The 12,506-nt window shown below is 34.9% G+C and overlaps 1 protein-coding gene across 4 annotated transcripts in view; it reads left to right on the plus strand.

Moving 5' to 3' along the window:
* Positions 1–10,830, plus strand: part of vdra (vitamin D receptor a) — a 69,484-nt gene extending 58,654 nt beyond the window's left edge. For all 4 annotated transcript variants that reach the window (XM_058763829.1, XM_058763830.1, XM_058763831.1 and 1 more), the window contains 2 exons: positions 243–359; positions 2,135–10,830. In XM_058763829.1, coding sequence (XP_058619812.1) covers positions 243–359; positions 2,135–2,388 — 371 coding nt within the window. In that variant the 3' untranslated portion in view covers positions 2,389–10,830. The remainder of the gene's footprint in view (positions 1–242; positions 360–2,134) is intronic.
* The last annotated feature ends 1,676 nt before the right edge of the window (positions 10,831–12,506 follow it).

The raw sequence follows: 12,506 nt of genomic DNA on the forward strand, positions 1-12,506 counted from the left end.
CCTACACCTAAACCTACCCCTTACAGGAGACTACAGGCATTTTTAGATTTTCAAAAAACTTTATTCTGTGTGATTTATTAGCTTGTTTACCCGTGGAGACCTCAATTTAGGAGACATGAGTCCCCATGAGTCTGTGTGCATTCAGGTTTAAGTCCCCACCTGAATAGAAAAACAGGTACACACACACACACACATGCATGCAAATGCTCTGACCTGTGTGTGTGTGGTGTGTGTGTGTGTAGCGGGTCACACTCTGGAGCTGCTGGAGCCGCTGGTAAAGTTTCAAGTGGGTCTGAAGAAGCTGAACATGCATGAAGAGGAACATGTGCTGCTGATGGCCATCTGTCTGCTGTCTCCAGGTGTGTGTCTGTGTTCACTTTTCACACGCATCTGCACATGCACTGCTGGATTTTTGGAAAAAACTATGTAACTTCACTACTTACCCTTATTCTTAAAAATACTTTACTGTTAATAATAATAATAATAATTTTCCCAAAAATTAAACTTAAAATTAAATTAAACTAAAATTATTTTTATTTTATTTTATTAATATTAGAAAAAATTTAATAAAATACAACCTGGACGGTTTAGAAAATTATTACATAAATGATTTACATAATAATAATAAAAAATAAAAAAACACAAAAGGGGATTTACATTAAACATAAATAGAAATTAATTTGATACTTTTCTTATCACGAGTGTTAGATGTTTCTAGAGCAGTGATTCTCAAAGTTTTTGACTCTTAAAGCAAAGTATGATTACAGTTTACATCTGGATTTTATGTTAAGCATTTTAAATTACTTTAATTATGATTATTTTAAATATTAATAGTAATTATATTAATTTATATTACTTGGAAGTTGATTGAGAATCATGAAAGCATCTGCTAATTATATTAATTTGATTATTTGTTCTGTAGATTGTTCAGCATTTTAATAAAGTTAATTAGGATTATTTTGATATATTAATATTAAATATATTAATAATAATAATATTTTCATTTTCATTTGTAAGTGCTGCCGAATAAAAATATCTGCTAAATAAATTAGTATTAATGTTCTCCTGTAGATTGTTTAGCATTTTAATGAATTTCATTAGGATTATTTTGATATTTATATGAAAGATATTAATAATATATTAATTTTACATTCGCAAGTGCCTTATGAATAAAAGCATCTTCTAAATTAATTAATGTTAATCATTTTAAGGTATTCTAATTAGGATGATCTCAATATATTAATATTAATTAGATCATTTAGCATTTGAGTTAGGAATATCTAAATATATTAATTTTAAATATGAATAATAATATACTGATTCAAATTTGATCTTCATTTGTAACTGCTGTTGAATATAAGTGTCTGCTAATTTAATTCATTTAATTGTTTAGCATTTCAATCAGGAATATCTTAATATATTAATATTACATATGAATAATAATATATGTGACCCTGGAGCACAAAAGCAGTCATAAGCAGCACAGCTATATTTGTAGCAATAGCCAACAATACATTATATGGGTCAAAATTATCCATTTTTCTTTTATGCCAAAAATCATTAGGATATTAAGTAAAGATCATGTTCCATGAAGATATTTAGTAAATTTCTTACCGTAAATATATCAAAATGTAATTTTTGATTAGTAATATGCATTGCTAAGAACTTCATTTGAACAACTTTAAAGGTGATTTTCTCAATATTTGGATTTTTTTGCACCCTCAGATTCCAGATTTTCAAATAGTTGTATCTCAGACAAATATTGTCCAATCATAACAAACCATACATCAATGGAAAGAATATTTATTCAGCTTTATTTTTAAAAATTGACCCTTATGACTGGTTTTGTGGTCCAGGGTCACTTATTAATTTAAGCAATTCATCTTTGGAAGCTGAGGTGAAGCTGTTAACATAATGTTAATGATACTCATAGTTTTGAACTAGTTCTTTTCTACACTAGTCAACATTTGAAGTGGATCAAGTTGTCCCAAAACATGAATGCGTTCTTGTCTTAGGACAACTTTGTTGAACTTTTTTCATCCACTTCAAATGTTGACGACTGTAGTTAACTTTGCATCTTTTGTTTGTGAATCAAGGTGTTTACGGTATGAATGCATGGGTCTGTTCTGTGCAGATCGGCCCGGTGTTCAGGACCACGCTCGGATCGAGGCGCTGCAGGATCGCCTGTGTGACGTCCTGCAGGCTTACATCCGGATCCATCACCCCGCCGGCCGTCTGATATACGCCAAGATGATCCAGAAGCTGGCAGACCTGCGCAGCCTCAACGAGGAGCACTCCAAGCAGTACCGCTCGCTGTCCTTCCAGCCCGAGCACAGCATGCAGCTGACGCCGCTGGTGCTGGAGGTGTTTGGCAGCGAGGTGTCCTAGCGTCCGAGAGCCCCCCGGCAGCTGACGGGACACCGCTAGAGCGTCACCCGTCACGCCCCGGGGGGCTACAGCAATGCGCACGCGAGCGAGGGCGAACGGTGCACAGGTCTGGATAACGTCTCGGGATTCCCGCTTTTAAGCTACCGGGGGATTCCCGAAAGGAATGTATTAATAATGTATGGATAGAACGATGCATAGAAACTAATATTTATATTTAAGAGAGAGAGAGAGAGAGAGAGAGAGAGATGGTTTGTATTAAATGAAAACGTATGGCCAGGTGATCCTCTGTTGTAATAGGATTAGCAGGCTCTTCTAGTTCATGTGCATAGATGAGTGTGTGTGTGTGTGTGTGTGTGTGTGTGTGTGTGTGTGTGTGTGTGTTTGAGAGAGACGTACACAAGTTGACAAATTAAATGCAATTCAAATACACAATGGCTCTGTTCCAAAATCTAGTGAGTGCCCTACGTAGGCGGCATTTCAAGATATCATATGTGACCCTAGAGCACAGTAATGAGTAGCACAGGTATATTTGTCGCAATAGCCAACAATACACTGTATGGGTCAAAATTATCCATTTTTCTTTTATGCCAAAAATCATTAGGATATTAAGTAAAGATCATGTTCCATGAAGATATTTTGTAAGTTTCCTACCGTAAATATATCAAAATGTAATTTTTGATCAGTAATATGCATTGCTAAGAGCTTTATTTGGACAACTCTAAAGGCGATTTTTCTCAATATTTCGAATCATTATTTTTTTTTTTTTGCACTCTCAGATTCCAGATTTTCAGCTTTCAGATGATGCATAAATCTCAATTTCAAAAAATTGACCCTTATGTCTGGTTTTGTGGTCAAGGGTCACCTGTGCGCGAATATATGCGTCCATATCACACTCTGGATGCAGTGCCATAATGCATAAAGTGTGGAGGAGAAAAAAAAAAAAACAGATTGCAGGGGCATAGGAACAATTTGAATGTTTTAATCAGTAGCATTGTTAAAGTTCAAAAAATATGAAATCATGTAATTTTCTTTACCATGTCTGTTATGGATTTGCTTCTACACACGAGAATTATTGATTATAAATTGACTTATAAATAATTATAAATGTATATAATAATATAAAATCATAATATAAATTATAACTATTCATTATTCTAATTATTTATAATTAATTTACGTTATATAAATGATATTATTATATAAATGTATAATCTGAGATGTTTATTATTAATAGTGTTATTATAATATAATATTATAATTATTTATAGTTAATTATAATTTTATATATTGTAATTATAAATAATTATAATTTTATATTATTATATACATTTATAAATTGTTTAGAATTTATATAATTAGTTTTGCAAAATGATTATTCTTTTTTTTTTTTATATATATAAATGTTTTTTAGAGTGGCACATTGTTAGATTAGTAACATACCAGTGTCTATTTCTATTGAAATCCGTTGCAAGTCAGGTCAAGCGCTATTTGCATGAGTTGCTGCCTATGTAGTGTGTTCAGAATGAGGTTCCTTTTCAGAACATTTTGGAGTTTACTGGGTTTTGGGACAGTGGCCACTTTTACTAACTTTTACGATTGGCTTGGTTGATATATTGATCTGTTTGTATGAGTGTATGTTGAGGGCGGATGCATTATAGACATACACTACATACACACACACACACACACACACACACTTTAAACTGAGAGAGGAGGCCTGACTGTAGGTCTAATGTCTGTATAGAAAGGATCTTAGTTGACCACAAGAGAGCTGAAGCGCAGACACCGGCCCCAGAGATCAGCCCGAATGCTGCTCGACATTATTTATCATTCATAACAAGGCTATCCGGCTGCTTCGACCTCATATTACCTGGATCTTCAGTGGATTTAGTTCAAGACAAGGCCTTGCTTTACCGTCTATCAGATATCTTGACATCAAATTATACAGACCCGCTTCACTGTAGTCCGTCACTAGTGCTGGATTTTGAAGAGCTTTTATTATTTTTGTCATGCCATGTCTTCAAACGTTGGGCCACATTCATGAAACGTGAGCAAAATTGTCCATCAACCATTTTACATGTAAATTGCGACAATGCCGAACATTTCCATACTCAAATGGTTCGTAAAACCATGTTTTTGGAAGGGTCTATGTAAATTGTTGCACAAGTGCACCAATTTTCATGCATTTCCAAAAAATTTTCTCAACTCGACTGTTTTATAAACTAATTCCACTAATTTTCCCCCATTCCAGAAGTTTTTGCGCTGCTCTCTTGTGGTCATGAGCTGTAAATACCACTCGTATTGTTTCTGTACATAAAAGATAGGCTAATACAGTTAATCAGCTGAAAAGAAGCTTGGGAGAAATATGCAAATCTGATATTTTCATATGTTTTGGTGTCTTTTTCTCTCTCGGATGACATAATAAGCTTTTACGACCGTATCTATCCCTGATGCTTTTAGGTGCGAATTCCACATCGAACTTTATTGTTTATAAACGATTATCATGGCTTAGTTTTGTACGGATTCTGAGACATCAAGCAGGTTATATTTTTATTTCCGCAAATCGACGAGACATCTCAACCAGGCTGCTGCTGAGCTGCATTAGCTGTTTCCGCGTTCGCAAACTCAACTCAAAACTGGTGCTTTAGTTTTGTTTTTGCTACAACCGCTGCCTCAAACCAGCCAATCTGACACACACACACACACACACACACACACACACACAACAGTCCGTTCAAAGGACTCAACGAAGCTTTAACATTACCGCGGGTGAAACGGGAAAAGAGGAGCTCGTCCAGACGTTGGCTGCTAACGAAAAAAACGGCGATGCCCTGTTCATCTCAGCTGGAAGGATCTTCGAGAGTTGGATGAACACCGTCCTCTAATGGCGAAACCGTCTTGCGGACGATAAACTGGATTGCAGATACATGTATGTACCAGTTACGATAAGCTTCGTTTGGATTATACTAGTTTTGCTAGCGCTAAAGAACATTGGATTATCAGCCGTTGAGTGTTTTCGCAACTGCGAACGCCCCTTTTCACCCTCAGATCCAGATCCTGGATCGCTTGCATCCGATCAACAAGGGAAATAAACCGGCAACCTCTTCGTCCCGCTCTGGATTTTCACAGGAGGCTTTGCCCTCGTCACCTCAACCAAGCTACAAAAGAAAGGACCTCCAACTGTGAGAGTCCTACAAGGTTTGCTTCATTGGGTGTCAACGGATGGACGTTATGAATGGAAAAACGGGGGTTTCTGCCGCTCCGGTGTCCGTTGATCAGTATTTTCATGAGGGGGAGTTTATCGTAAAAAAATATTTTCTTCGTATTTTTGTCTTATTTTCTAGTATAAATATCTAAAAATTCTTGAATCAGGATGCATTTACTTGACAAGTAAAATAACTTAAGATATTTTGTTTTGTTTTCTGAAAATATTATCCAAATTTTGTTAGTTTTTGCTTAAAATTAGGAACGAAACGATGAAAATCGATTCAAATATGTGACGATGAAAATCGGTTGAGATGCTAAACAAATCGCGATACAGTTGGAGTAGGAGTTTATATGAATGCATCTCTGACTGTCTTTAGGAAAGTTTACGCGGTATTTTCTTTATCTTGCCTCTGAACGATGCGTATTAAAGTGGTATTCATAAGCGGTAACCAAGGAAACGCTGTATCATTGCTGTTCATAAGCGCCACCTGCTGGCAGAGAGTGAATCTGTTTCGTTCAGATGTGTTTTATGTATCGTTTCACAAAACTAAAGTCAGAACATTCTGTGTTTGCTTCAAATTTCGAAATTATACAGTCTCTAATTTACATTAAAAACTGCTCATGCTGTATGTACGCTGCATCTTTTTTTGGATTGTGATTAAAATGCAGTGGTTGCCTCATTTTAAATGGAAGAGCTCAGAAAAAGCCATAGTTTGTTCATATTAAGATATTTCTTTTATTTGTGCAACTTGCTTATTTGATTTGGGGTTTGTTTTAAAATTTCAATTTAGTTTTGTTATATTTCAATTTCACATTTTTCAATTTCTCATTTTGTTAAAAAAAAAATGGTGAGAAAATCGAATCGTGAAAGCAAAAATATCTGCCAGTGGGGTAAGAAAAATAATCTTAATTCAAAGACTAAACAACTTATTTTTCTTACCCCATTGGCAGATAGCTTTACTTGTTTTAAGCAAAAACTAACAAAATTTGGATAAAATTTTCATAAAGCGAGACAAAATGTCTCAAGTCATTTGACATATCAATTAAATGCATCCTGATTCAAGAATGTTTGGACAAAAATACAAAGGAAGAATTTTTTTTTTGCAGTGTAGAAGAACATCATCTGGACTGTCTATGCACTTTGGATCAGTTATTGTTCATTTTTGCATCCACACGGATCATGAAGAGTTTGTTCTTCTCTGTTGGATGTTCTTGGCTGAATTGATGGTGAAAGACCAACCTAGCGCTTCAGGTGTTTGCGAAGCTTTAGGTCGGTCTTGCGCCGCACAGCTAGACTTAAGAAACCCATCGCTCGTGCTGCACTTTTCCTCCGAGAGATCGTCGATTTTTGGAAGCCGCGTGGGTTACTTGAGTCGAGCTGAAGGATATTTCACGTTCATGTACGTACGACGAAGTGGGTGAACGAATTGTTGATGACTGTCTGAATGCTGATTGTTTAAGGACAACACAAACCACCAGGTGCCGTTGTTAACCAAAATGAACTACCTCTCTCATTCATTCATGTAATCATCACACATTTCAATGTTTGTTTTTGTTTTTTCTTCATTTTTTTTTTAAGAAACACTAAATCTTCTACTTATTTATTCCTCTCCGACTCAAATGCTGGACTGTTTACCTCAAAACGTCTCCATAAGCCTGCAGCTTAAACGGTGCTTCACTGCCTCACCGGTGGCTAAAAGCCCATTTCTTGATGTGCTACGTTATCTCTGTTATGCTAACAACATGGCGGTTGTATGCACAGAAAGTTGGCGCACCTCCCCAAGACGCATGTTGAGCGTTTCCAATTGAAACGCTCACATCTTGGCGCATTTGTCGCGGGGAGATGTTCCTGCTAGCCTGACCGCTAGTATCCGTCAGTATTTACTCTTTCTCATGCAGAATGTCAAAGCATTGACAACCAAGCTAGCTAATCCCAAAGTATCCTCAATAAGCTAGTGTAAAGTATCGTCTGTTTTACAGCGCTATCATGAACTCTCTGTCGTTTAGCATCGGAAAACTGTGTATATCTACATGACCGGGCATTGCAGATGTTTGCTTTGCATGTGTATTGAAGTTTGCATCTGTATTAGTAACGGCTCACAACTCTGCCTCTGGCGCCCTCTAGCTGCTCTCTTCAGCCTTTTCTTGCCTATTTCTCTAAATCTCTTTGTCCCTATGGTCTGGCCAGATTCTTTAACCCATGTGGGAACTCAATCAAGGGTGGCATGAAGCATATCTGACTCCCCTCACATTATTATTATTATTATTATTATTATTATTAATAATAATAATGACAACAATAATAATAGTGATAATAATAGTTTTATTGTTAATAAAATGCTAAAAAGTTTAATGATAATTAGCACTAATAATAATAATAATAATAATAAATATATTACTTATAATAGTAAAATATTATTTAATAGTGCTGCTATTATTTTGTTGTTATTTTAAACAACAATAATAATAACAATAATATTTTGTATTATTATTTTAAAAATAATGCTGGTATTATTTTTATTAATAAATGCTTGTATTATTGTTTACAATATTAATTATAATAATAGTAATAATTAATGCTACTTCTATTATTATAATTATTTTTTAGCAAGAATAAAAGCATTTATTTTTTAAATAATAATAATTGATTTAATAATAATTAATGATCCAATGTTATTTATTCCATTGTTTCATTTTGTCTAGATGTTTTTGAACACATTCTTGTATACACCTGCCAAACATTGCTCTTCCAGTTTTATCTGGTTTTGATTGGGCCATCCATGTGGACACGCCCCTTTCTCCTCCTCTCTGGTCTCTCCCTCATCTAAAGCTCATCTAAAGCTCACTTTTTATTCACTAAACCTTCACTGTCATTCTGCCATTCATCCATCCATTTTTCCCTGAACTACACACACGAACGTACAGATTCGCCACCAGCATTTACTTTACAGACAGAAATACTTTCTTCAGCGTAGAAGTCGTGTTGTTGTTTTTTTTGAGTGACGGAGAGACTGGCGGATTACTGCTCAGTGTTTGGACACTATTTGAAGTTGATTCTCCACGCTAGCTCCGCTAAAGACCTCTGTGTGCCTACACCCCAAAGCCTTATTTTGGGAGCGTGTCAGGGTTTGGGTGTTAGTTTCAATGCAGTTTGTGAAGTTCTGCCCAGTTTGTGAAGTTCATTGGCGAGATCGAGGCTCACAGTCGGACTGTTCGGAAATTACTTATGAATCTCAGGCCAGAAACACTTTACTGAAGTATGGGTTCTTGAATGAGAACAAAATGTAGAGTGGGAATTGAATTCGTCCATTGGGAATCGATTGGATCGTTGTCGTGTGCAAAGAAAGGGGAAGTTCTTTTGTTTTTTTATTCAAGATTACGAGGGCATATGCATTTAAAAAAAATAAAGACGTGCACAGATAAACAATTGTGACCCTGGAGCACAAAAGCAGTCATAAGCAGCACAGCTATATTTGTAGCAACAGCCAACAATACATTGTATGGGTCAAAATTATCAATTTTTCTTTTATGCCAAAAAACATTAGGATATTAAGTAAAGATCATGTTCCATGAAGATATTTTGTACATTTCTTACCTTAAATATATCAAAACTTCATTTTTGATTAGTAATATGCATTGCTAAGAACTTCATTTGAACAACTTTAAAGGTGATTTTCTCAATATTTTGATTTTTTTGCTCCCTCAGATTCCAGATTTTCAAATAGTTGTATCTCAACCAAACCATACATCAATGGAAAGCGCATTTATTCCAGATTTTGTGGTCCGGGGTCACAATTTATAAAAAAAACAATAATGACTTTAAGAAAAACCTCAGGACTCAAGGGGAGCGTTAGTTTCCTTCAAATGCATCATTTGTGTGATTATTATTCAGCAACTCATTTTAAGTCGACTCTTCAAATTTCAGCTCCAACATGACAGCGGATCTAATCTGAAAGAGAAACAACGCAGCGAGTTTGCGTAGCGTTCTCCAGGTTGTTTGACTGAATCTGTTCAGTCTGACTGTGATTCTCGGCACTCAGAATGAACCGAGCCAAAACCACAGGATGGTTTCTTAGTGATCCAAACACATTTGTCTCAGAGAGATGAACCGAGAGAACGCTCCTGGAATCAGGTGCCTTATTGTCCATATTAACAAACCTTTACTCACGATTACGTGTCACATATGCAGTTTTGTTTTACTACGAGGTAAATTTTGCATTTTTCCAACATGGATTTTGACGAAAGATTCAAATTCAAAGAAATGGATTCAGTTTTGATATCACTGATTTAAGTTAATAATTCCTTAGTTGCAGGTATCTCCAAGAAATGAAGGATAATTCATGCAGTTGTTGGAAAAGCAGCACTTTTATTACGCTGTTTTAGACACGGTACTCATCTGTTTGAGACGGATTCACCACCGACACTGTTTTTTTTTTTTTTTTCAGTTTTGCAGGTTTTGTTTACTTGCTCTCATTCCAAACTTGTTTGATTTTCTTCTGTGAAACACAAAATGAGATGTTTAACCGAAGCTTTCCATACAACAAAAGTGGACGGTTATTTATCCTGCCAAGCTCCAAATTGGAAATGCAGCACACGAGTCAACTGGTTTTATACGATATGATAGTTTTACGATGCTTTTGTTTATCCTTTTTGGGAATTGGACGTATAAATCACAGTCCGCTTGCTTTTTGTGGAAAGGAGAAACTTGGACATTCTGCCTCAAATTCCCTGTTGGGTTTCATGGAAGAATGAAAATAATGCACGTCTGGAACAAGAAGATATGTAACTGTTTTTTTGGGGTGAACTATTCCTAAAATGGTGCAATTCTGTGGGTTCTGGAAACCAGAGAGAAATGCATTAAATTTGTTAAATGTGGTCATAAAAGAAGCTCTGAACTTGATCAAACACCATTGGAAATCTCAGACAAATCTTGGTCGGTGGTGAATCGCGGTTTGGATCTCTTACGAACCCATCGTGACTTTCCAAAACGCAGAAAGCGATCATGTCACCAACACGCCTCACATGATGTTTTATTTTTCTAGAGAAAAGCTCAAAACACTAATGTATAACTAGCGTTCTCTTGTTTTTAACCTGTCAGTCAGTGTAGACCGTCTCATTTGTGTTGATCTCTCTTTCCCTCGAATGTCTATTACACATTTATTTTGTGCATTGTATGTAGTAAATGAGATGTTTTGGAAAAATCACAAATAAACAGCTGTATATACTGATGCATAACCTGTGACTGTCTATGAGTACAGCATTCAGACAGAAGAGAAAGAGTTCAAGACATAAACATCCTTAAAGAACCGTTAGCAGTTATATTAAGAAATAAAAGTAATATAGCAGTAAAAAAAGGCAAAAGTACTACAAAACGGTAAAAAACATTACTGTAAATGTCTTGCATGATGCAATAAATGATGCATCCTAAGAAACATTGCAAATGAATGTAATAAGAAGCAATGGTATAATATAAAAATATATGTAATATCTAAATGCACGCAAATATCATCATTTAAGATCCTCGGCACTCACGTGCTGTTTCAGGCTATAGTGGAAAGTTTATTTTATTGCACTTTATCTATTTGCGTCTGTAAATGTCAATTACGGTCCATATTTTTAAAAGCTTTTTTTCTCTGCAGCACTTAGAAACACCAAACTTAGCAGTTTTATTCATATCTATATTCTGAAGGCTTTCACTAAAGGGTTTGTTCATATTTAATTTGCCTGATTTTATATAATGTTTAGAAACATGGCAAAATTATTATTATTTTTTTCTGATTTATGGGGTGATTAAAAGAGAAATCCAAAATAAATGTTTACAATTCTGAATGTAATCGATCAACTGGGGAAGTATCTTCAGCCGCCAGAACAAAACCACTGAAGGAAGAAAGAAGAGTGAGTGTTTCATGTGTTTTCACATTATTAATGCCATTTATATTTATTTTGATTAATGCAATTTACTTTTTAATAACTGGTGCATTTCTCAGTTTTGAAACGGACCCAGTAAAATACACGCATAAATCTGAGAATATTGTTTCATATGATAGGAGTTTATTAAATTCAGTGGCTGAATATAAATGTGTTAAACGAAGGATATAATATTATACATAATAGCCCTACCTTATAATATTCTTCGATTTAAATGTAACAATGCAAAACAAAGTTATATTTAAACTCTCAAGTAATTTTGTAACAGTACTTTTTTGTTTATAATCATCTGTAAATCATTTTGAGAAGAACATTATCAGCAGTTTACTAGAATTGGTGTGTTTGAGAATTTCTAGAACATGGATGTGTTAAATGAATATAGAATATATCTGTATGGGTCAAAATTATCCATTTTTCTTTTATGCCAACAATCATTAGAATATTAAGTAAAGATCATGTTCCGTGAAGATATTTTGTAAATTTCCTACCGTAAATATATCAAAACTTCATTTTATGCATTGCTAAGAACTTCATTTGAACAACTTTAAAGGTGATTTTCTCAATATTTAGATTTTTTTGCACCCTCAGATTCCAGATTTTCAAATAGTTGCATCTCAGACAAATATTGTCCGATCCTAACAAACCATGCATCAATGGAAATATATTTATTCAGCTTTCAGATGATGCATAAATCTCAATTTTGAAAAATTGACACTTAAGACTGGTTTTGTGGTCTAAGACACACATATGTCGTAGAACACTAGTAATTTCAGCAGCTAAGCAATGGTTTTAAGTCAGTTATTTCTATCTTTTGCTGTAGTGTGTCAGTAGGAAATATCAGTTTACATTTCCAAACATTCATTTGGCCATTAATTGTAATAATGCAGTGATATTTTTGTGCTCCACAAAGATCTGATCATCATCAGTCTGTCTGAAGTGACATGAAGAAACAGAACAAACTGAGACTAAATCCAGAAGAACTG

This window comes from Onychostoma macrolepis, chromosome 23 (assembly GCF_012432095.1).
Source record: "Onychostoma macrolepis isolate SWU-2019 chromosome 23, ASM1243209v1, whole genome shotgun sequence".
Classification (NCBI taxonomy): Eukaryota; Metazoa; Chordata; class Actinopteri; order Cypriniformes; family Cyprinidae; genus Onychostoma; species Onychostoma macrolepis.